This window comes from Chiloscyllium plagiosum, unplaced genomic scaffold, assembly GCF_037043375.1.
Source record: "Chiloscyllium plagiosum isolate Xiang-an unplaced genomic scaffold, Cpla_swu_hap1 HiC_scaffold_24, whole genome shotgun sequence".
NCBI classification, from domain to species: domain Eukaryota; kingdom Metazoa; phylum Chordata; class Chondrichthyes; order Orectolobiformes; family Hemiscylliidae; genus Chiloscyllium; species Chiloscyllium plagiosum.
In genome coordinates this window covers 20,800,670-20,827,052 of record NW_028270162.1, presented here as the reverse complement: position 1 = coordinate 20,827,052, position 26,383 = coordinate 20,800,670, and the positions used below count along the sequence as shown (strand labels likewise).

At 37.6% G+C, this 26,383-nt stretch overlaps 2 protein-coding genes across 4 annotated transcripts in view; one reads left to right on the top strand and one right to left on the bottom strand.

Moving 5' to 3' along the window:
- The window catches only part of pole (polymerase (DNA directed), epsilon), a 160,005-nt gene extending 139,090 nt beyond the window's left edge, over positions 1-20,915 (top strand). Inside the window, exons 44-50 of one of the 2 annotated variants that reach the window (XR_006315365.2) lie at positions 1,427-1,558; positions 2,721-2,914; positions 4,583-4,783; positions 6,258-6,383; positions 7,730-7,819; positions 9,125-9,299; positions 19,308-20,915. Coding sequence is in view for 1 of the 2 variants with exons in the window: in XM_043715574.2 (XP_043571509.2) it covers positions 1,427-1,558; positions 2,721-2,914; positions 4,583-4,783; positions 6,258-6,383; positions 7,730-7,819; positions 9,125-9,238 (857 nt within the window). In the remaining variant the exon portion in view is untranslated. Of the gene's footprint in view, positions 1-1,426; positions 1,559-2,720; positions 2,915-4,582; positions 4,784-6,257; positions 6,384-7,729; positions 7,820-9,124; positions 18,457-19,307 lie in introns of those variants that run through there. The other variant, XM_043715574.2, reaches the window with a different exon arrangement.
- The window catches only part of LOC122562601 (P2X purinoceptor 2-like), a 75,416-nt gene continuing 67,584 nt past the window's right edge, over positions 18,552-26,383 (bottom strand). For both annotated transcript variants that reach the window (XM_043715580.2, XM_043715575.2), the window contains 3 exons: positions 26,196-26,261; positions 25,311-25,388; positions 18,552-18,747 (listed from right to left, as the gene is read on the bottom strand). In XM_043715580.2, coding sequence (XP_043571515.1) covers positions 25,358-25,388; positions 26,196-26,261 — 97 coding nt within the window. In that variant the 3' untranslated portion in view covers positions 18,552-18,747; positions 25,311-25,357. The remainder of the gene's footprint in view (positions 18,748-25,310; positions 25,389-26,195; positions 26,262-26,383) is intronic.

Genomic DNA, 26,383 nt, shown 5'->3' with positions numbered 1-26,383 from the left:
TTTTGGAATCATGTCTCTGCACCTCCTTATTCAAACTATTGATCACCAGGCATTGACTGCCATCCACACGATGCCCTGGAGTTTTCTCCTTCAACATCTTCTCTCTTGTACTTCCACCCCATTACAAAACTCATGACCTTGTGCCTGACTACCTACTTCTTTATTTGGCGTCTTGATCTTTTCATTTCACCTTTGAGAGGGAACATATTTCATGATTAGAAGTGCTGCGTGATTGCAAGTTGGTCCATGTTTGCAAATGGTTTGCATAGATTTGAATTAAAATTTTAGGGTATTTTTTTAAAGGAACTCTACAAATCTCTCATTGTTTCTGCGTTGCTGATTCTATATTCAAGGCACAAAGAATTGGCAATGTGGTGGATGCTTGTTAAAAATGTTAAGGTATATCTTCACCTTAGTTGCCCTCACCTATCAACCTGAGGCCATTTTTAAACTGGATTAAAGTATCAAAAGACTTGGATTGGATCACATGGCAGTATTGAATATTAAAATAGGGAAAGTTGACAGCACTATGTTCAGATGACTTGGAGAGCAGTTTTGGTTGAAAATTGGACATGGATTTTTTTTTGCTGTTTTCTGCCTCTATTCATTCTGCAGATAAGAATGTTGCTGGTTAAGCCAGCATTTATTGTAATGAAGGCAGTTAAGAGTCAATCACATTGTAATGGGTCTGGAGTAACTTGCAGTCCAGACCAGCTAAGGATGGCAGTTTCCTTCCCTAAAGGAAAGGACATGAGTGAACCTGATGGGTTTTTCATGATCATCATTAGATTTTTATTGAATTCAAATTCCATCATTTGCCATTGTAGGATTTGAACCCAAGTCCCCAGAACATGAGCTGGGTTTCTGGATTAGCGTTCCAGTGATAATACCATTAGGCCATTTCTTCTTCAATTAATTCAGGTTGTCAGGCACAGGACCATGAGTTTGGTTATGAGGGGGAATTGCAAAAGAGAAATTGTTTAAGGAGAAAATTCTGAAGCATCAGGTATATGACACTAAAGGTCTAATGATCAATAGCTTAATAAAGGTAGTGGTGCAAAGAATAACTACAAAAAGTCATTGACGCGACATGAGACAGTTAATTCTATTAAAAGTGGGTGAACATCTGACCAAATTGTTTAATCAGTGAAAATGAAAATCTTGCAGCCACCAGTGTGTGGGACATATGTCATGAATCTGAAGAGAAGGAAGAAATATTTATCTGTGACAATACAGCAAATTACAAATCCGTCAAACAGAGATAGCGAAAACTAATTCTGACCAAAATTAATATTTGTAACTGACTGACTTTTTCTGATTCTTCAACTATAATAAATACTATCACCTATAAAACAATGCAAGCTATTAACTGTTACTTAATTTTTATAATGCAGTTATATGCACTCTTTGCACTGAAATTTTTCAGCTTATATTGTAGCTGTGTACCACAGCATGAAGGAAGAACTAAGACGCAGTGCTCCAGGGTGTACTCCTATAAAACGCCGAGGCACAAGCCAAATCTCACAAGAGCCCACAGGCGAAACAGGAGCTTCTGCAGGTGAGAAACTGAACTGTAGAAAGTAGTGCTTAGAGGAAAGCACTGGATTTTAATATATTTCTTCTGTTTTTAAAATAATTTAAAGATGCAATTAATGATAAAAGAAAATGTAGCGTGAAATACATAATGTTGCAAGATAGATATTGCTTTTTTTCTACATGTCTGTGAGTTTTTAAATTATCTGAAAAATTGAATTATGTAATTTGAAGAGCAAAAGGCACATCATCAATATGCTGTAGTCTTGCCTATTTTTGAATGTTTTTCTGTGAAAACGAAGACTCAGCCACTTGCTGGAGCGCTTTTCATACTTTTGTGGTTTCCATCTCACCAAACCTCAATTGTTGATGCCAAATCTGACTAAATGATCGCATTTTGATCCTGAGACAGGACGTGTGGCTTCAAGTTCTATTCCAGAGACGAGAGTCCAAATCCAGGCTAACATGTCATTGCAATGTTAATGGTATGCTCTATTTTTGGAGGTGACCTCCTTCAGATGAGATGAATTGAAATTGAAGCTCCATCTACCCTCTGTTTATACATTAAACAACTTGTGACATTACTTCAAGAACAAGGAAGTTTTCCATTATTGCTTTATCTATAGTTTATTCCTCAACCAACATTCCACAAATAGAACATTATCTCGTCAATGTCACTTGTTTATTTTTAAGGGGATTTTACCGTGGAAATGTGACAGTCAAAAAGTACACAATCTTAAAACAGTGTTTTGAAAATTCTTTCCTTGGCCATAAAACACTTTGGAGGTCATGGAGCCTGAGGTTCGAAAGAGATTGAACTGTAGGTCAGACATAATCTAATTATAATAGACGAAATGCAGGGTGCACGTAATATGGTCACTGATTATCCATAGGGATTTCAGATTGTGGGGGAGAAAAACTATCCAAGAGTGATGAGCATGTTGAACCTGCTGCCACAAGTAATTGAAGCAAATTGTGTAGATGCATTTAGAGAGCAGCTAAATCCATGAATGACTGAAAAAGGAATAGAAGATTAAGTGAATATGGTGGGATGAAACTTTATTGGAGGGGAAGCTCTGTGGAGAATGGAAATACCAGCATAGACCAGTTGAGCAATAAGACTTGTTACTGTGATATTGACCACACTTAACTGAATGTACTTTTTTTTTTAAAACCTCATTTTGCAGGAATGATTACCTTCTCTCAGGAGTATGTGTCTAATGAGCTCACACACAACTTTTTCACCATCACTCAAAAAATTCTGAAGAAAGTGAGCAGCAATAGACACTCCACTGAGCCCTCCGAAATGTTCCCAGTTCTGCCAGGCTCCTATCTTCCATTCAACAACCCTGCACTGGAATTCATCAAATCAGTCTGTAAGGTGAGGAAAGTTGAGCTAAAACTTAAATAGAGCAACATGATTGTTTAAGGTTTTGGAATGGAGAGAATTGGGACAGGTGAGTGTAACGCTTTTTGAAACTGCGTTTTCACCTCTGAGATCAAGATTCAAATTCAAATTCAGTCAGCTGCAAAGGAGTTATTTGTTTGGACTGGCTGGATGATTGTCACAGTGTTACCACTGAAAAGACTTGTATTATTTGAATCATTCCACTGAAAACCAACTTGCTTGGTTAGTCAATTTCCACTCCTAAGAGGTGTCACAGATCAAACCGATACAAATTTATGTTTCTAATAGGGCAGCTTTAGTTTTAATTTTAGAATGTCATTGAAATAAAACATCATATTAACCTATTCTTGAGAATCCAAATGCCTTTTGGAACATGCACTTTGTTAACTGCTATGACTTGGCTTACTTTATTCTATGATTATTATTGGATGTGACATCACTGACTAGGGCAACATTTAATGACCACCTCTAATTGCCCTGAAGAAGGTAGTGGTGAGATCCCCCCTTGAACTGCACAGTCCTTGTGAGGTAGACAAACTCGGCACTATTCTAGAGGAATTTCTAAGATATTGACCTTGTAACACTGATGGGGCAGCTCCAAGATAATCTGGTATTTGGCTTAGAGAATGACTTGCAGGTGACATTACCATCCATCCACTACCCTTCCCTTTTCGAAGTTGTATATTTAGACAGACAAGCAGACGGGTGGCAGACAAGCCTAATGAGATACAGAGTGCATCTTGTGGATTGTGTACACTGCTGCCACTTTGCAAGAATGGTGAAGGAAGTGAATGTTGAAGGAAACATTGTATGCTAATGAAGCAGGCTGCTTTGTCCTGCATGGTATCTATTTTTGTGTTGGCAATGGAATACCCATCAAGAAGAATGGAGAGTATCACACTTCTGACTTGTGCTTGTAGGTACAGTTACTGGGGTGACAGGGCTGATTTGTGGTGTGAAAGACATTTCAAGTATAGTCCATATGTAATGCAAGGAAAAACAGTGGCCAATTTGTATGGAAAGTCCTACAATCAGTAATGTGAATAAATGACCAGATAATCTGCTTTTATCGATGTTAGTTGAGAATTGATTCTTGGAGAACTTCCCTAATTATCTTCAATTCATGGAATCTTGTACATTCAACTGAAAACATAGACTGAGCCTCTGTTTTACGTTTCATCTGAAAGATGTATTTTATAGGACTGCACTCCCTCTGTGCTGCTGTGAGATGCTGACCTCCGTTAGATGCTCAGCCTCTGGAGAAATAGTTGAATGAGTAGTTTTTATTTAATTGGCAGTGAGAATGTGAGCAGTGAGCTACAGCTTTCGCTTATAACTCAATAAGTAAGATTGAAGTGCAAATTTTATAATCGTTTTATTACAATATTTAGGCTTGATTTGCATTGTAGGAGCTTTACTCTAAATCTACCCCTGCTATTCATGACTGGAGTATGCATGATGTCACTGGGCAAATTAAATAGAAAATATTCCACTTTCTTGCATTCTTGCCCTTTTTTGTAAAGCACCATGTTCATATGAATGTAACTGCTCTTATTTAAAAATAGTAAATGCTGTTTGTCATATATGCATCATGCAAGCACCATAGTTGCAATACACTTTTTTTTATTTCTTCACAAATAGATCTTATCTCTGGATTCGAATATAACCAACCAGGTTAATAAGTTGAAACGTGATCTTTTACGTCTAATTGATGTAGGGGAATTCTCTGAGGAAGCTCAATTTAAAGACCCCTGCCAGTCCTACATACTAGCTGAGGTTATCTGCAAGAATTGCAACTTCTGCCATGACCTGGACCTTTGCAAAGATCCTTCCATCTTGCAGGTAAGTAAAAAGGGTTTGACATTTCTGGTAGTTTTTTTTTTTAGCAATCTGACAGTTGCAACTCCAGTCAAGGCGTACCCAGTTGTGAACTTGAAATAAGGCTGTTATTTTTAAATATGTGCTCATTGTTTAATTTTTGGATTTTTAAAAAAAACACAATTTATCACTGTTAGGTTACTCATTCTCTTTTTTTTGATCCAGCTATTCAATCTGAATCTCTCAGGCCCTGTTTATTCTAAGTGTGCATCCAATTGTCTGTTGAAGGTTGATATTCAATTTGTTTCCAATAGTCTTTCAGGTAGTTTAATTCAAATTGTGCCTGCATACAATAAGTCTTACAAAATATTTCAGGCTTGGACTGACATTAGGCAAATAAAAGTTTGAGCCACAGAAATGCTAAGTAATAACCATCCCTTAGAAGAGTCACCTTTCTCGGGAGTTCAATGACATTACCATTGTTAAAGTCCTCACCATTGACAAGGAATTCAGTTAAACAATCCACAGACATACCATGGCTACTAGAACAAGTCAAAGGCTGCAAATTTTGCAAGTGGCTCTCCTGACTCCCGAAAGAATCTCCACTGAGTCACAAATTAGGAGTGCAGTTGTGTGCTCTTCACCAGGCTGGGTGGTTTCAGCTGCAAACAATACTGAACAAATTTGAAACCATCAAAGACAAAGTAGTTCATTGGAAACCGAATTATCTGCTTTAAACGTGCCCCAACATGGCTGCAGTACGTACAGTGCAGTGATGCACTGCGACAACAGTACTGCATGACTATTACCACCGAGAATAGCAAAGACAGCAGAGGCACGAGAAGACCATTATCTTTAAGTTTCCTCTCCATAAGTCTGATAAAGTTCTGATTTAGGTCTCTGTCGTTTTACCTTCACCGCAAGGTCAATCAAGATCCTGAAACTCCCTACCTTGTAGCATTATGGAAGTATCTTCCAACTATGGATTACAGCAGTTGAAGAACTTTTATGGGAAACTTGTGCAAACAATAAATGCTAATCATTGCTGGTGACACCATAATGCCATTATTAATTTCATTAGAAAAGGAAAATCTATTCTGTGGCAAAGTAACAATTGCGATTGCTGAAAAGGGATAGTTTAGTTTGTTTCTAAGTATGCTGCAGTTACTAAGACATTAAAATAAATAAGTTTCAGAAAAATCCCTTTCTTTGAGTTTACTTGTGTACAGTTCAAAATGCTATCATTTTAGCATCGTTTCTTTCCTCCATTTTAATACATTACCAAAACAAGATAGAAATTCTAATTTTAAATGCTTTAAACACAATATATCACTTTAATTTTTCTGCTTCAAATTGCAATTTCAGTTCTGCATTGGAATTTTATTTTTGAATAGTGATCATTTGTTTTTATATCTGTAACTTGTTTTAGCTTGCTCGCTCTTGTATTTTAGGGGCTCATGCTTAAACTTTGCAATCAGTGATTCTTTTACTTTGGTAGGATGGCGCTGTACTACCCAAGTGGTGCTGCACTAATTGCCAGACTGATTATGACTCAGATTCTATAGAAATAGAATTGGTAGAAGCACTGAAGAAGAAAATGATGGCCTATACCCTTCAGGATCTGGTACGTTAACATGTCCTTTATATATGTATCACATGCTTGAGCCAATGCTACATTGTTTTTAAAAAAAACTTTTTTTTTTGCTTTCATTGTCGACAGTATTCATGACTATATATACCACAAATCTGAACGAAATCCTAGTCCCAGAAACTTGGATCCAATGGTGATTTTTTTAGCATAAAAGAGTGCTCAGGATTACATTTTTGATGTGCATATATCATTCAGCACAGAAAAGAAAATGAATTTTTAAGAAGATTTGGACTTATAAATTGTATTTTGTTTCTAACTTTAAATAGGAAACAAGAACCATGTGCTCAAGTCACAGGAAATAGTTTGTGCCCTGATGCTGAAATCGGAAGAACAGAGGCACTAAATTGGGCCAGTAAAATTTCTGTTACAAACGAGTTAACTCGTTTTGATATCAAGGAACACCAGCTTCTTGACACTGCACCGAACACTTGATCATCTCCCTTCTATTTAAGTGACCATTAGTAGACACCGTAGAGACTGGAGTTCAACCAGGGCACTGTATAGTCAATTTTAACTATTCCCCGATGTTTCATTCTATTATTTTCACTATACAATATGACATTTTACTGGTCGTATCCATTTCTGCTGTGCATCGGATGTTTTTGAATGCCAGGTATACGAAGACACCTAGTCTTTTTAAAATTCCATCCTTTAACTTTTTCCCACATCATATTTTGAATATACAATGCCTTTTTTAAAAACCCTGTGTTAGTATTTAAGATTTATCAATATTCCACTGATCTGCCTGTTTCTACCAGCATTTTGGTATCAAATTAATCTATTTGAGTTTCTGAGGCCAGATCATAGATATAAATTGAAATAATAGAGGTAAAGATGCCACAGTCCTACTGAACCACAAGAACCAGACCATAACACTTTCATAAGAAAGAGTTGACTGGTGGTTTTAACCTGAAGATCACTATACCTTAGATGAAGGGAGAGATTGAGAAGCTACCCTTCGCAGTAACCTCAGCTAGTATTAGAATTGAGCCCACACTGTTGGCATCACTCTGCATCACAAACCATAGAAGACCAACCTTATCTTTTATACAGACATGGTGGGCTGAAGAAATTCTTCTGTACAAATGCTATTCTTTGAGGATCTCTTTCAGTATTCCTCCATCCATTTACCATTCTGTTCATTTGTAGTTTTGGTTCTGTAACCAGTGTTTTGGAAGCGGAGTCACAAAACTTTTGCCAGTCTGTCTCTTCCAGATTTAACGAATACAATTTCAATCTGTGTTGACTAAATGAATGCTAAAATTATAATTGCTATATTTCCTACTTAATGCACTAAAAAAACCTTTTTGTTTTTCTAGGTTTGTTCAAAATGTAAAGGCATCAAAGAAGCCAACATGCCTGTTTATTGTACTTGCGCCCGGGACTTTGATTTGACCATTTCCATAAAGGTATAGTGCGTGCATCCCACTGTTCTGTGGTATCGCTTGGATAAATGTTGTCCATGTCAGAATCTTCATTTGATTTTGATTGGAAATAATTGGTTTTTTTTACTTTTTTCTAACTTGTAGGTGTGCTTTACTTATTTTTGTCAATATTCATAAAACAAAATCAAGAATCACCGAACTTACTTTAAATTAGTCTGCTTGCCCATCACCACTTATAGAACATAGAACATAGAAGAATACAGCGCAGTACAGGCCCTTGGGCCCTCGATGTTGCGCCGATCCAAGCCCACCTAAACTACACTAACCCACTATCCTCCATATACCTATCCAATGCCCTCTTAAATGCCCATAAAGAGGGAGAGTCCACCACTGTTACTGGCAGGGCATTCCATGAACTAACGACTCGCTGAGTGAAGAACCTACCCCTAACATCTGTCCTATATCTACCCCCCCTTAATTTAAAGCTATGCCCCCTTGTAATACCCGACTCAATACGCGGGAAAAGGTTCATACTGTCGACCCTATCTAACCCCCTAATCATCTTGTACACCTCAATCAAGTCACCCCTAAACCTTCTTTTCTCTAGTGAAAACAGCCCCAAGTGCCTCAGTCTTTCCTCATACGATTTTCCTTCCATACCAGGCAACATCCTGGTAAACCTCCTCTGCACCCGTTCCAATGCCTCCACATCCTTCCTATAGTATGGCGACCAAAACTGCACACAATATTCCAGATGCGGCCGTACCAGAGTCTTATACAACTGCATCATGACCTCAGGACTCCGGAACTCAATTCCTCTACCAATAAAAGCCAGTACGCCATATGCCTTCCTCACCGCACTATTTACCTGGGTGGCAACTTTCAGAGATCTGTGTACATGGACACCAAGATCCCTCTGCTCATCCACACTACCAAGTATCCGACCATTAGCCCAGTACCCCATCTTTTTGTTATTCTTCCCAAAGTGAATCACCTCGCACTTAGCTACATTGAATTCCATCTGCCACCTTTCTGCCCAGCTCTGCAGCTTCTCTATATCCTGCTGTAACCTGCCACATGCTTCCTCACTGTCAACAACTCCTCCGACTTTCGTATCATCCGCAAACTTGCTCACCCAACCTTCTAACCCCTCTTCCAGGTCATTTATAAAAATTTTTTTTTTTTTTTTTTTTTTTTTTTTTTTTTTTTTTGACAACCCTCCCTCCAAAAAAAGCTGAGTTTTCAACTGTGTTACAAACCCTTTTGTTTATATGTTCAGTAACATTTTATAAATGGTCTAATTCATGCATTTTGTTTTTATGTATATAGGGATTTACGGAACAAATCCAAGTATTTAGAAATATTGCCAGACACTACAGTATGCCATTCTTGTTGGAGACTGTTGATTGGATGTTTAGGATGAATACACACCTAAGGCCATGAAGACAAAAGAACTAACAAGATGGACAAATATCAACGAAGTTATGGACATCACTCTTTCTAGGTGCATTTGGAGTTAACCATTTCTACGCTTAAGTACTTGATTAAATCTGTTTCGCTAATTCCAGCAGATACTACATAATTTGAGCATTCTTCTAGTGTGATGGATCATATGGTCTTTACAGCAGCAAGCTGGTTTTTGAGGGTACAGTGCAAGCAGAGCAATTTCTGCCTAGTGACAAAATTACATTCTCTAAGGAACTGTTGAATAATAAAACAGATTTCTTGAAAGAATGAACATCAACCAACCTAAGTGCATCCTGACTAATTCAAGTGTAGATTCTGGTAAATTAACGAAGTGTCTTTGTTAAATAACATCTACTTCAGGCCACTGCTTCCAAACTATTACATCCAGAATCACCTGGTAGGTGATTTCAATGCCATAATATATATTCCAAATGATTTACATCTAATAAGCTGTTACAATTAAGCTCAAACAATTTAGAAACTTACTTGAATCTTGGAACTATGTTCTGGCCTTAAATTCTGTTCCTGGTATGTTTTCAAATCTGTGCAGTATGTGATACTTAAGGAGGCATTTTCCCTGTGTTGGAATATTGTATTTCTGAACATTGGAGGAAATTTGTTTTAAACAACATCTGAGTATTACATGCTTTAATCTTTATGCAATGTGATAAATCAAAAGAAAACCATTAAGTTGATATAGAACTAGTCATCAAGTAAATACCAAAACTTGGCAGCATTATTCTGGTATTCTAATTGGTGATTGTTGTGATTTATGTTTTTATAAAGCTATGTAATGCATAATTCAACCTGTGAAAGCATATTCACAAATGTATTTTACACCACAAAACCATGAATTTATTCCCTTTTTTGTAGAATTCAAACAAGTGAATAAAATAGAATAAATTAGTAAGCAATAGGTTAGAATGCGCTAATTGAACGAGGCAATGAGTACTATGTCAGCATAGACTTTTATCTGACTTTTATCAGTGTGTTGTATTTCTCTACTATTTATGCATCACACTTATTTAATTAGTCAAATTAGAAACTGGTACTTATATCTGAATGGCTAGTTGCAAACTTTGTAACAATTAATCTTAAATATGTTCTAATCTACGATTTATTTAAAGTCAAAAATTTTAATCAGTTATAAGAAGTTAAAGCCATCCACTTAAACCTTGCACAACATGACTTGGAAAATCACCTTAAACACAAGCTTAAAATGATAAAGCAACAGTTTTTGTTTTGAGTGATCTAACTGCAATTAACAATAATACAGGTTAGTATTAATAGACCAATGTTTCTGGGCCTTCACCTAATCAACTTAGAAGAAAGACTAGGAAAGTGGAAAAGGAGTTTCCTATATGGCAGTACCCCAATCTTTTTATTGTTTTAAACAGAATTTTGGTTCCTTTGTTGGTCCACCATCTTAAAATATGATTGCTGGGATCATTGTGCTGTCATTTAGAAGTGCCCATTAGTTAGGCGAACAAATAATCCCTGTCTTGTGGCATAATTTCCTGTTTTGATTAGCTTAGCGTTTCAACCTGAATAGCATTTCATTTATAAATGAACCAATTATATTACTGTCTTTTTAACCTGTATTTTTGTTTCAATCCAGGTATATTTTACTTGGTATGATTGTTTAGAAAATTGCAACAAAGGGGTTTGAAGGAAAAAGTATTCCTATCCGTACTGGGTCATATTCATGACTTTAATTCTTCAAGTGTGAGCACTGTTTTCAAACTCTTTTTGTTTGAATATTTGGTATTCTGAAATCTCTGCAGAGAGCTATTTGGTTATGCAGCCAGCTTTTTTTATTCAACATTAACTGCAGCATATTTCGCAGTAATCGATGAACAGCAAATTAACCTTTTTACTTCAATGACAGTTTTCTATTGAAACTGTTAGATTTTTTTTACAATGTTTTTACAGTGCAATACAAATAAAACATTCAGTTTTGTGAATCTTGGACACCCTCACTTGCTTTCAGGTTTAATATTTTTAACTTGTCTACCAATCAGCATTGGTATGTAACAGTGATATAGTGATTCCTTGGCATTTAACTAGTATTTACAGTGGAGGAACAGGCTGTTGAACCCAAATGGTCTTTGCTGGTGTTTCTGCCGCATGTGAACCTTTTTCTAACACATCAATATATTCCTATATTCATTTTTCATTCATTTCTAGTTTCCCCCTTAGATACATTTATGCTATCAGACTCAATCATTATGATATCAAGTTCCACTATCTAACCTCTCCAAAGATAAACTTTCCAGGTTTCTCTTGAATTCCGTATTGGATTTATCAGTGACTACGTTTATTAGATTAGATTACTTAGTGTGGAAACAGGCCCTTCGGCCCAACAAGTCCACACCACCCCGCCGAAGTGCAACCCACCCATACCCCTACATTTACCCCTTACCTAACACTACGGGTAATTTAGCATGGCCAATTCACCTGACCTGCACATCTTTGGACTGTGGGAGGAAACCGGAGCACCCGGAGGAAACCCACGCAGACACGGGGAGAACGTGCAAACTCCACACAGTCAGTCGCCTGAGGCGGGAATTGAACCCGGGTCTCTGGCGCTGTGAGGCAGCAGTGCTAACCACCGTGCCGCCGTGACTCCTACGTTTATACTTACCCAATACTGGAATTATTTTCTCAATGTTTAGTCAGAGTCCTACAGCATAGAGACAAGCCTTTTGGCCCAAACTGGTCCATGCCAACCAAAATGTCTGTCCACGCTAACCCCATTTCCCTGTCCATATTCTTCTGAACCTTTCCTACACATGTATTTGTCCCAATGCCTTTTAAATGTTGTTAATGTACCCACCTCAATCACTTCCGTTGGCAGTTCATTCCTTATGTGTACCACCCTCTGTGGGGGGGGAAAAAAAGTTGCCCCTCAGGTTCCCTTTTATTCTTTCCCCATTAACCTTAAACTGATGCTCTCTGGTCCTCGATTCCACAAACCTGGGAAAAAGATTGAGTGCATTCATCCTATCCATGCCTCTCCTGATCTTATACACCGTTGTAAGGTCCACCCTTAGCCTCCTACACCCTAAAGAGAAAAGTCCCATCTTCCTACAAGTCAGACCATTGAATCCAGGCAACATCCTTGTAAACTTCCTCTGCACTCTTTCCAGTTTAATAACATCCTTCCTGTAGCAAGGTGACCAAAACTGAACACAGTAGCCGAAGTGTGGCCTCACCAACGACTTATACAAGTGCAACATAACTGCCTAATCTCTACACTCAATGCCCTGACTCTGTCAAATCTTTTAAAAACATTGAAGACTTTTTATCAGATCGCTTCATACTGTCCTCTCTTTTCATGGTTATAACCACTCAGCTCTGGTATCACTTCTAGTAAATCTTTCTTGCACCATGTTATTCCTTGCTGTAATATGGAGAGCTAATGCCTACGTTAGTACATGTTTCTGAAGTCACCAGGGAAGAATATCCATCTCTGAAAGGATCCTAATGTTAACTGAAGGTTCATTGGTGATGCTGCCTAGCACATGAACTTTGTCAGGAAACACTAACAAACCGTTTTCATGCCAAATGGGTCAGTCAGTTTTGAGCAGAAATATTTTATCTATTGTGAAGGAAGAGGGGAAGATTTAATAGAAACTTGTGTATATGTTTTTACAGGAGAGGTTATAGAATGTGATAGTCTGGGAAGTTTAGTTTGGGAAAGAGCTTTTCCAAATTTTTACCCACTAGCTGGAAAAAGCTGAAGAGCTGAAGTCTTAAATTACTGTTGACATTATGTTGAAAATGAAGGTGTCTACTTTTCATCAGGCTGTCTTGTATGATACTTACCAGGGAATCTGATCAGGTTAGGTTAATTTTAACAGATTTTAAGCCAAGGTATCATTGATTCAGAGGCAGTATTATGGTCTTGTATTTCCAGAATCTGATCATCTGTACAGTTATTGAACTGGAGCACAGTTGTTTTTGAAGTTTCTGGAACATTGACTTTTTTTTTCTCCAGTGGTAAATGGTTAGAATGTCATCTAAATAGAAGGGAAGTAAAGGTCTGGCTATTTTAATTTGTCAACTGACTCATTGTTAAGTTCTATACTACCAAATTACTAATTTTTCTTTCAGAAATACTAATGTTCTGTTGAATCTTTTCATCTTGAACTTAGCAGGATAATTTGCAAGAATATCAATTTAAGGGAAATACCAACATCTACAGTTCATGAGAAGAGTGCTGATTAGTTGGAAGTAGAGACTGGTAGAGACATTGCCATAGAGAAGGACCATGTAAGACCATAAATAAAGGAGCAGAATGTCAACATTGCCTTCCTGACCACCAACTGAATGTGCATGTTAACATTAAGAGAATCCTAAACTAGGACTCTAAAGTCCCTTTGTGTTTTAGATTACTGAAGCCTTTCCCCATTTAGAAAATATTCTATGTTTCTATTCTTCCTATCAAAATGTATAACCTCACACTTTGCTACATTTTTATTCCATCTGTTACTTCTGTCTACTTGCCTAGCAAATCCAAGTCCTTTTGAAGCTCCCTGCTACCGCAATACTACCTGTCTCACTACCTAGTTTTGTGTCATCTGCAAACATCGCAACAATGTCCTCAGTTCCTTCATCCAGATCATCAATATATAATGTGAATAGTAGCGGTCGCAACGCTAGCCTGTGTGGAACTCCACCAGTCATCGGCTGCCAACCATAAAAAGTCCCTTTATTCCTACTCTCTGCCTTCTGCCAGCCAGTCAGCCAATCCTCTATCCATGCCAATGCCTTGTCCCAAACACCACTGGCTCTTTTCTTATTTATCAGCCTCCTCTGAAGCACTTTACTAAGGGCATTCTGAAAGTCTAAACTGATATCTACTGGCTCTCCTTTGTCTAACTTGCTCATTACCTCCTCAATGAATTCTAACAGATTTGTCAGGCATGGCATCCCCTTGATGAAGCTCTGCTGACTCCACCGTATTTACCAGTCCTCAATCTCATCCTCAAAAATAAACTCCAAAATCTTACCAATGATTGAGTTCAGATTAACCAGCCTATAGTTTCCTGTCTTCTCCTTTCCTCCCTTCTTAAACAGGAGTGTTACATTAGCTACTTTCCAGTCCTCTGGCACCTTCCCCAACTTCAGTGTATCCTGAAAGATCACCACCAACGACTTCACAATCTCCTCGCTATCTCTTTAAGAACTTTGCTGTGTAGTCCATCTGAGCGGGATGATTTATCTATCCTCAGATCTTGCAGCTTTCCCAGCATCTTCTCCTTTGTGTGATGGTCACTATGCTGACCTCTGCCCCCGACTCCTTGAAGCTTACAGACAGAAGTGTGCACACACTGCTCCTATTTCAACTCAACAAAATAGGTGACAGTCATTTATTGGTAAAATCATTCAACTTGCCTGATTTAAAATTTAACTCTTAGGAATTAACTATCATTCAGCTTTAATGGTGCATTCTCCATGACAATGCCTCTACCAATAGGAATTCACTTCCCCTACCAATCAGCACTCTTCCCTTATGTTTTCCCTTGAATTGGTACTCTTGCAAAATGATGAATGCAAGATGAAAAGCTTCAATAAAATGTCATTTCTCAGCAATGAGCTATCATTAATACACAAGCCAGTCTCTTATTGGCTCAAATTAAGTAAGCTAATCAGTATTTTTGTTCACCTTGAAGTGGTGACATCCTTCCAGTGTCATCATAATCAGTTTGACAAACTATCACTTCCTCAAATCTGTCAGTTACTGATCGACTTCCAATCTGAACATGCAATACCCCACATAATTTGTGAGCAGTGGAAGAAAATAGCTTGGTGCAAATGTTCATAGCTTACTTTGAAGGTGAAAAGGAGTTGTATTTGTCCTTTCCTGTTTAGTTGAAAGCACAAGAACCCAATGGGAATCGTATTTGGCATTCACTCATAAGTGGGGTGCCTCAGTTGAATATTAAGAGTCCTAATAATTTTCAACTACATACAATGTAACATAGTTAATGCCACAGTACTGTTGTCAGAATTCTCCTTTCAAGGACAACTCTGTATTGGAGACATGGATGTTTTCAAGGAAAACTAATTTTATTTAAAGAACCTGTAAAATGAAATGTTTTGAAACTAGTTCTAGTTGGGAAAACTTTTCTCAAAATTCTAGCAGATTTTAATTGCATTATTATGAATACTATGATGTTGCTGGCCTTTGGCACATGTCAATGAATTGGAAGCTGAGTGCTTCCCTTAAGGGATTCTATGAATTCATGGTCATGTTGCTGCTGTGATACACGTGCAATGAGAATGGAGACAATGATGAAAAATGAAAGCTGTTTCCCTTATTTCTGACTGGAGAAAGATCACAAATATTACATTGATTTGATTTTTTTTTACTTTTCAAGATAAAAACTGAACAATTTTTTGTGTCTCAAAATATCTCTCATACAAACAAAAGTCAAGAATAAGCATTCATGTTTTCTGGAATATCATAGAATCTCAGTACAAAAGGAGACAATTCAGCTCAATGTGCTATACTCTTTCCTCATAATTCTTCATTTCTTTCTGTTCAAATTTGAAAACTTTCAAAGTTGGTTTTAAAACTGCTTACATCATCTTTTCAGAATTGTCCATTCCAGGTCACCATAACATGTTGCATAATAAAGAAATTGTATCCTTTTTTGTTGTTTTTTCCAACTATCCTAAATCTGACTCCTTTGGTTATCCATTCCCCCCATAATTGGAAATTGAAACAGTTTCTCCTTATTTACTCTATTTTCTTCACCTGTTTTAACCTCCAATTAATCTTCTGTACTGTTAAATGACCAATTCTCTGATCTTTTAATATTACTGAATTCTCCAAGTCTTATGATAAATTTCCTCTGTATTCTGTCAAAGATCTTGATATCATTTGTAAACTGTGGTGCCTGAATTGACTCAATCCTCAAACCTGATCAATAATCTATGAAGGTTTCTGTCTGAATAGCTGTGTCAGTTCTTGACGCCATCAAAGCTTTATATGTATGAATCCCAAGGTGTCTGTTCCTGGAGACCCTTGAAAATGCATCATTTGACATTTCTCTGCATTGAATTTCCATCTGCCATATAAATGCTCACTTCACCAACCTATGTCCTCCTCAAGTCTGCTAATATCCACCTCACTGTTTGCCTCAAATTTTGGATGCCTGCACACTTTGAAATTGTGCACCTTGTTTATATCAATTAATATTTATCAAAAAGAGCAATTGTTCAATATTAACTCCAGTAGTGATCTCTTTCCTTAGTTGATCATAGTCACTTAGCACAGAAGACTAACAGATCAGAATTAAAAGGTCTGTGCTTAATATTCACTTGAATTGGGACTCTGACAAATTACAACTGAAGTGACCTCAACAGGGCAACTTTAGCATCTGTCATCATGATTGTATTAGTGACAGATATGGAAAACTGATAAGTAACCAATTCAGGAGGAAGGAGGGTCAAGTTGGTGCAAAGAGGTGAGAATAAATAATACATAAGTAGCTAAGAAATTAGAGTGACACAGGCAGGAAATACTCTCTAACATTCTGCAATCATGATCCAATTTCTTTAAATATATCTTCATATTATCCCTTCTCCTAACAGCTGTGACTCAAACTACAGCCTCTCTCGTACCTTGGTTATTCTGTCCAAGCTTGCATGCTGACTGTTGGACTATTTCATCCTGACTAGTATCACAAAAAGGTCTGATAAAGCTAAATATCTCAATCTCATCATTTTTCCAAATGAGTCATTCAATAGTAATTACATATTGGAAGCTTTGCTAAAGTTCCCCTCTATAAGCCAGGGTACTGATGCCAACAGTGATTTGTACATTGCCATCTGTACTGAAATCTGGTCTTAACATTACACAGAAAAATGAATCCCATCCATTATTTGAAAACATGACAAAATAATTTTTAAATTATTCTAAATAAAAGGGTAACTTCAAGGTAAAAGAAAACTTCCCTTTCATTTTACTTTATGGAATTGTTAAAGTGTTGCTGGTAACAATGCACAAAGCATTCTAATATAAATACCAGCATTCAAAAAATTCAATGGAACAAAAGTTAAAACTTTTCTCATTCATTAATATTAAGAATACATGAGAACACAGAACCAAAATCAGTAAGCTTATTTGTTTGTACTTGTCAGAAGCTAGAATATGTTTCCTTGCCATTATATGCTACTTGTTAAATTCCATAAACGTGTTCAGAAAGCAACTATTGCTGTTTATTACTCAGATGCAATAAAACTTTGAACTGAATAGGGGCAGTATTTTTACAGCAGAGAGCCTGAATTTACAGCTAAAGCTAAGAGTAGTTATAATGTTACATTAATAGAACCATTCAATATAAATGAAAGCGTATCATTTTCAGCCATACAAGATAGGTTTACGGAGTGTGATATGATTACACTACAAAGCAATCTGATAGAAACCTATGGAATCAGTAAAGGGTGGGATAACCTATGCATTGAGAGATTATTCCAGTTTAACAGAATGGAGAGGAGCATGAGTTTGAACAGATCAAGATTAGAATAGACTGATTTTAAGGAGTTATTTTTCTAAGGCGTGGAAAGGCCCTGCGGTATTTTGCCTACAGTTGTGCTGATGCTGACTCTGAGCATCATTATGGGGAAGCGAGACTTGGATTACATTATATCAAAGTATCTTTACAGATAGCAACTGTTCCTTCTTTGGTCCACCTAGATCAGTTTTAATTGCCTGAGAAGTTTGAAAAGGAGTTTTTCAGAGAGTTTTTTCCAACTTACTGACCCCCAAGGGTTCTTCATTCTGCCTACGTGACTCTGCAGTGAGAGAGTAGGAAATATCTAACTCAAATGATTGTGCCAGTATGAGGTTTCGAGCAGACTGAATGGAACAGCTGCTTTTGCCTTGCCCATCAATCTTGTATATCACAAACTAAGAATTCAAAGCATCCATTATTTAGATACACAATTCTGACCACTGGAACTGCAGCATGGACAGTTAATATATTTGTTAAAGTTCTATATTTTGCTTTTAAAAATGTGTACTGGTCTCTTACATAGCTGATAAAGCAAGGAATTGGCACAAGTGACAGTATCCCCTCAATACTGAAGAGTTAAAATGTCATCATATTTATTATTGAACTTTAATAGCAATTTCAGCATAAATTGGTTCAGGGCTGCATTAATTTGACTTACATGTTGTAAAATGAAAAATGTGAACATTATCTCCTGCCTAAAAAGTTTTATAATGCAAAATTTACAAAACTTTTCACCCTGCAAATGAAACCAAGAAAGGTCAGGGTGTTTGTCTACTTTATTTGATTCCCAAGATCCTTCTCAACATTTTTTTGTATACCTTATCTGCATCCCACTTCAAGATGGATAACATAATATGGAAATCAACAATGTTTGCAATTTTCTGCTTGAATTGCTTTCAGTTCTTGTTCTGAAGCTCCATGCTCATTGACTGCCAGCATAATCCTTTCTTTAATAACCTATTAGGTAAAAAAACGTTTTATGAGTATGTGTGTGTATGCTTCATTACCATTTCCTTATCAGTAAATGCAAATAGAACTATTGCACGTTTTAACAGGAAAAGTGCAACTTAATCTGAGAGATTTTAACTTGTAAATCTTTGTAATGGTTGCAAGATTGTCCTAACTTTAAATTACCGTTCAAGGATTTGCTCATACTTTGAATACTTAAATGGACATGGCTATATGGATATTACAGTAATTCATTTTCTATTTTTTCTGTATAATGCTTTGAGATAGCTTGAGAGTAGACATGGTAGCAGATTTTCCTGTAGCATTATGAAGTCCCACTCTGGTGACATGAATGGGGAAAGTAGGCAAGACTACATGCAGAGGCCCTGCGCAGAGCTGCTACAATGTAATGTTTATTTGAAATTTTTTTTACCTGACTGTAATGTCAATCCTGTGACGATGTCTTATTTCTCACTTATTTTTTAAACTCTGTAAAGTAATGCAACTAATTTTTCTTTCCCTTTTTGTAAGCAAGATTTGCAACTTTTTTTTAAATTGAATCCCGACAGTGTGGAAACAGGCCCCAAGGCCCAACAAGTCCACACCGATCCTCCTGAGAACATCACACCCAAATCTACACATCGCTGAACTCTATGGGACAATTTACCATGGCCAATTCACTTAACCTGCACATTTTTAGATTTTGGGAGGAAACTGGATCACCCGGAGGAAGACACAGGGAGAATCTGCCAACTCCACGTACGGTCGCCTAAGGCTGGAATCAAACCCTGGTGCTGTGTGGCATCAGTGCGAACCATTGAACCACCATGCCGCTCCTCGGTTCTTATACCTAAGATGGTGCCATAAGAGGCAGACATTGTGAAAGCTCTTCACTGTATTTCTACAATGGAGTATATGTGACAATAAAGGATATATTCTATTCTATTTAAGAATCTTAGTTGGATATCTCATGAGTGTACTAATTATAGCCCCATTTAGTCTCTCTTTTGAAAATTGAAATCACTTAAATATGATATTTATTAGTGCTTAGGTAAAGACCAAATTAAATAGACATTTTGATGTGAAAAGTACGCATGCCATTGCTAAAGAGAAACCAGTGGATGTGTTGTACACATTTCCAGAAAGCGTTTGATTAGGTGGCACATCCAAGATTATTATGGAAAATGAAAGCTGATGGGTTGCAAGGTGGCATATTGACAGAGAGAAAATTGGGTTAGCTGACAGGAAACTGAGCAAGCAATAAATGGTTCATTTTTCTGATTGGCAAGATGTAAGGAATAGTGTGAAGAGTAAGAAGCAACTTGATTAAAACGTACAAGATCCTGAGGGGTCTTGACAGGCTGCATGTGGAAAGGATGTTGACTGAGAAACATAGAATATAAGAGTAGGCCATTTATCATTTAAACCTGCTTCGCCATTCAATATGATGATGGCTAATTTTCCACCTCAAGACTCTGTTCCTCCTTTCTCCCCATATCCTTTGATCCCTATAGTCCTAAGAATTATATCTACATTTTTCTTGAAAATCTTCAATGTTTTGACCTCTACAGATTCCTTCAACCTAGGGATCATCTGGTAAAACTTCTAACACCTCCTGCACCTGTGTGCTTTTAGTGACTGGTGTACAAGGATACCCAGGTCTTCTTCTTCTCTGCCTTTCCCAGGTAATAACCTAGTTCCCTGTTTTTTTGGTAAACGGATAATCTCACTTATCCACATTATACACTCGTTCAGCTTATCCAAATTATGCTGAAGCATCTGTGCAGCCTTCCTGCAGCTCACCTTCCCAACCCAGCTTTATGTCATCTGCAAACATGGAGATATGACATGTAGTTTCCTCATCGAGATCATGAATATGTTGTGATTGGCTGGAGCTCAAGTATTGATCCCTGTGGTATCTCACTAATTACTGTCTGGCTCCTAGGAAAAGACCCATTTAGCCCTGCTTTTTGTTTCCTTTGCCAACCAGTTCGCAATTTATTTCAGCGCACCAAAGGCCTTCTGAAAATTCAAGAAAACCATGTCCACTGGCTCCCCCTTTTCCATCTGACTAGTTACATCCTCAAAAAATAAAATTTAGCATTTCTCGAGTATATCTTCCCCTTTGTAAATCCAGGCTGAGTCTGTCTGATCTTGTCACTATTCTCTAAGTGCTTTGCTGTCAAATCTTTTATCATGGACTCTAGCATTTACCCCACTATCTTTGGATTAGTGGTGCTGGAAGAGCACAGCAGGTCAGGCAGCATCCGAGGAGCAGTAAAATTGAAGTTTCGGGCAAAAGCCCTTCATCAGGAAGGGCTTTTGCCCGAAACGTCAATTTTACTGCTCCTCGGATGCTGCCTGACCTGCTGTGCTCTTCCAGCACCACTAATCCAGAATCTCGTTTCCAGCATCTGCAGTCATTGTTTTTACCCACTATCTTTGTCAGGCTAATCAGTCTATAATTTCGCTGATTTCTCTCTGCCTCACTTTAGCTGCCTTCCATTTCAGAGGGACTCTTCCAGAGTCTATGGAGTTTTGGAAGATGACCATTCATGCATCTGTTATTTGTAGGGCTACTTCCTTAAGTACTCTGGGATGAAGTTTATCAGGTCCTGAAGATTTATCTGCCTTCAATCGTGTTAGTTTCCCCAACACTATTTCCCTATTAATACTAATTTCTTTCAGTTTCTCCTTCCCATTAAACCCTGTGTTTTCCCTCCATACTTTTTTAGGATATCATTTGTCTAACTTTCTGAATGCAAGTGTGTATTTAATTGGTCTGCTATTTCTTCTTTCTCCATTGTAAATTCCCATTTCTGACTGTATTCATCTTTAAGAATCATTTTCTCTTCACGTACCTATAGAGGCATTTACTATCTGTATGTTTCTTGCAAGCTTACACTCGTACTCTATTTTTCTGCCTCTTAATCAGTATATTTGTCTCCCTTGAACCTAAAACTTTTCTCATTTATCAGGTCTGACGCTGTTTTTGGCCAATTTGTACACCTCTTCCTTGGATTTAGTTCTATCGCTAATTTCCTTGTTCTCCATGGTCTGACCATGTTTCTCATTTTATTTTTATGATAGATTTGAATGAATAGCTTTTGCAGTTCATCTACGTGGTCTTTAAATATTTTCAATAACCTGTTTACCATAATCCTTTTAAAGAACAATCCCAATTTAACAGCTAGCTCGTGCCTCATACTATTGTAATTCCCTTTATTTAAGTTCAGGTCTGTAGTCTTAGAAACAATTACATCACTCTCTCTCTTTAATGAAGAGTTCTATCCTATTGTGGTCACTCTTCCCTATTGGCTCATGCACAACTAGATGGTCAATTTTTCCTTCCTTGTAACATAATGTCCAGTCAAGGATGGCCTTATCTCTCATTTGTTCCTTAATGTGTTGATTCATAAAGCTATCCTGTAACCAGTCCAAGAATTTCTCTTTTACAATATTGCTACTGATTTGCTTTGCCCAATCTATATGCATTTAAAGTCACCCAAAATTACAGCCATACCTTTATTGCTTACACGTCTAGATCTGTGACCTCCAGTATTAGTACCACAGTTTGCGGATCTATATACAACCCTACTGCCATTTTCTGCCTGTTGGTGTTTCTAAGCTCAACCCATACAGATTCTGCTTCACCAGAGTGGATATCTGTCCCCTCAATCGCATTAATTTCCTTTTCAATCACCAGTGATTTTATCCATTTTATTATGAATGCTTCGTACATTACAGCACAAAGTCTTAAGGCTTATAGTTTTAGCATTTTTAGTCACAATTACTCTGGCTGCAGGAGAACCTAGAACTAGGGCTCACTGTTTTAAAAAGAAACTTGCATATTTTATATAGCGATGAAGTTTTTTTTTCTTAATGAGAATCTTGAGACTTTGGAATGCTTTTGCTTAAAAGATCAATGCAATAAAAGTCTTTGAATACTTTAAAAGCAGATGGTTTGGATGGATTTTTGATTAACAAGGGAATGAAAGGGAGTAGGTGGGTATGTGTAGTAATCAGATTATCCATGATTCTACTGAATATTGGTGCAACTGAGTGACCTCCTACTCCTAATTTCGTTTTTTTGAAAAAAAAACATTTCGTTATATAAACATTAAAAAAAAAGGGCACGTATGTTTCATCACAAGGTATCTGTCATAATATTGCTAATGACACTGGTCAGATTATCTGAACCAGTTAAATGAATAAGTAGATTAGATTTAGATTATTTACAGTGTGGAAACAGGCCCTTCGGCCCAATAAGCCCACACCGACCCGCCGAAGCGCAACCCACCCATACCCCTACATTTACCTTTAACCTAACACTACGGGCACTTTAGCATGGCCAATTCACCTGACCCGCACATCTTTGTGACTGTGGGAGGAAACCGGAGCACCCGGAGGAAACCCACGCAGACACGGGGAGAATGTGCAAACTCCACACAGTCAGTCGCCTGAGTCGGGAATTGAACCCGGGTCTCTGGCGCTGTGAGACAGCAGTGCTAGCCACCGTGCCGCCCACAAAGTAATAACAGATTTTGATATAAATGGTGCATTTATGGGTTTAGATGTGATTGTTGGGTATTCATGTGAAGTGAATGCCTGGAGTGTAAAACTGATGTTAATGCTGTGGTACAGTACTGTGCATCAGGATACATTTCACTGCAACTTAAATTAGATTGTTACATGTTTATAACTTTGTATGTAAATGGAGTACCCTGTTTTCAAACAGCATTGATATGTTTCTTGGGTTTCCAGCAAAGTGATCACAAAAGGAAGAGCTTATTATGGGAGAGATTCACAAGAGATTCACATAGACTTGTTTTTGTTGGAGGAAGACAATGTTTAAAGTAACAAGTAGCATAGATAATCTCTGGTCATGAGGCTGAATTAGACTAGCAGACACAAATAAAACAATTTTCTGAAGATTAATTTTGACTCCTGTGGAATATTTGGAATAGATTCTCATGTTTATTTATTAGCCAGCCTTTTACCTAAGTTAACAACCAAATTGATATGTGATACTCTGAAATGGTCAAATACACAATGAAACACAATAGCTTCTGAGTTGCAGGAACTATGGAAATCCTTGCTGGCAGTACAGGGATGGAAACATAACACAGTAAAAATAAAGTTGTCATAGTCTTAGATGATAGGGTGCTCTCACTTTACAAAGAGAATACTGATGGTGGTTAAACCTGAGGGTCACCACACCTCTGGCAGGAAGAGACTGAAAAGGCGAATCCTTCATGCTAACTTCAGCCAATGCAGGGATAATCCATGCTGTTGGCATCACTCTGCTTTGCAAACCAGCTGTCCAGTTAACTGAGCAAAATGACTCTCCACCTCCTGCCCTTACATAGGGTGTACTTGAATACCTGCAGTTTGGAGACAAAGTACAGCACTGTTCCTCAGTGATTTAAATAGCCTTCTCTTGAGTCTACAATAAGAAAGATTCCCTGTGTTCTATAGAAGGAATGACAGAATAGCCCTATATTATAAACATTGCAATCTTCAGGCCATTTGTTTACTTTCCCCAATACTTCCCTATGCCAAGCACCATAAAGCTGGTGGCAATCTTGGTTAATTGTGATGTAACCACTTGGAGGACACTGATAACCTGGAGGTCACTTTTTGTTATTGCTTTCCCCTCAGAGCAAAACTGTTCTCTGCATTCCTCAGAAATCTAGCTGAGACTTTTCACTGCCACATGGGTAATTATTGCCACCCTATACACCTTATGTGAATGGGTTGTGAGAAAAGATCTGAATTCTATCTCTATTTAGTCTAGATCAGCATGAGGGTTCTACCCAAGGAATGCTGCATTGTTGGAGATGTCACCTTACAACTAAAAGGTGCACTTATTGATTCAGATGGACATTTAAAAAACTGAAAGGTGAAATACTTTGAAATGCCATATCTTCAGGACATAGAGTCAGAGTCATGGAGGTGTACAGCACGGAAACAGACCCTTCAGTCCAACCCATCCGTGCTGACCAGATATCCCAACCTAATCTAGTCCAATTTGCCAGCACCTGGCCCATATCCCTTCAAAACCTTCTTATTCAACATCCCAATGTACTTCACAGTCAATTGTTTTTGAAGTACAATCATTATTGCTGTGTAAGCACAGCAGCAAATTTGTGCACAGCAAAGGAATGAATAACTGAACAATTGGTTTGTTTTTTGATGGTGTTGATTCCAGCAAAAATATTAACCAACACAACAGAATGGCCCCAGGTGTCACCTTTGTAAGGTGTCACAGAACATTTTATGTCCATGAGGTGATTGCTTGGGTTTTAAATTCATTTCTCAGCTGAAAAATTGCATCACTGTGAGACAACGCATTGGAATCAAAAGTACTAAATTGTGAGGCCACCGAAATTGTCAGTTCTGAGTTGCACTCCTAGATGGTGTGAAAACAATTCCATCCAGTGATACCTTTTCCCCTTAGCTGATCACAGCAGCTATGGAGAGACTGCTTATTCCCAGAATGGGAAGGCTACAAACAATCTCAGGGAATTCCATCAGAAAATGTCTCTGAGTTTGATTAGTTCAATTTTCACCTCTTCAAACTTTCTTGCACTGTAGACATCATTCTTGTTCATGAAGGTCAGCAAAATCCAGTCACACAGGAATGAACCCTAAGTTCAGGAAAAAAAAAGTAATTTGTTTTTATTCTCTTAGGATATGGGCACTGATGCTAGACTAGCATTTACTACTGATCTCTAATTTCCCTGGAGAGGTTGGCAGTGAGCTCTTGGGACGCAAGGTCCACCCACAGCATTGTTAGGGAGGAATTGCAGTATAGTTCCAATTCAAGGTGGTGTATGTCATGGGGGGGAGCTTGCAAGTGATGATGTTCCTATGTATCTGTGGTCCTGGATCTTCAAGGTAGTGGTCCCATATATCTACATTGGTGGGGGCGCTGTTACCCAAGAGTTAACCTTGGGTTTTTTTTCTGTCTAAACTTTTCTGGGTAACTATTCAAGTAAGTCAACTATGCAAAGTCTCCAACTCTAACTTAGACTGTACTCCTATTTCCCTTTCTAAACGAGTGAGTTTCAGAGCATTACTTAAATAAAGTGAGTGTCACAGATGATATTTATTTTTGGAATGATCAAATTCTTCCCGTAATATTTTAAATGATCAAATCATAGATAAAGTGTGTGATAGTCATATCATGCAGACAATTTCTGACCTGGACCGAAAAAGTTATCAGCACTCACCAATCTGCAAATCTCCCTTATGAATTGAATTCTAATTGGCCTTCAGGTATTTACTTACTTAGTAATTAGGCTTTACATCATTGTTTAAACACAGTTTCACCTTAGGATTATGTGAACTGATACATTTTCCAATATAAAAATGTATATTGAGTTATACCTTGAGCAAAAGTCACAAAACCTCCACTAGTATATAAAATGGAAAGAAAACTTGAAAGTACTTACAACTCCAATAGATGTGAGGGCTGCAGCAATATTAATAACTGTTGGTACAACATCAAACTTCCCTGCCTAGAAGAAATAAAAATCAAAGAATGTTTACTTTCTATTCTCTAAGATTGCAACTGAGTTTCTTTAGTTTTGTTTTTAAGATGTCCATTTAAATGGACACTATATACTACATTAATTAGAAC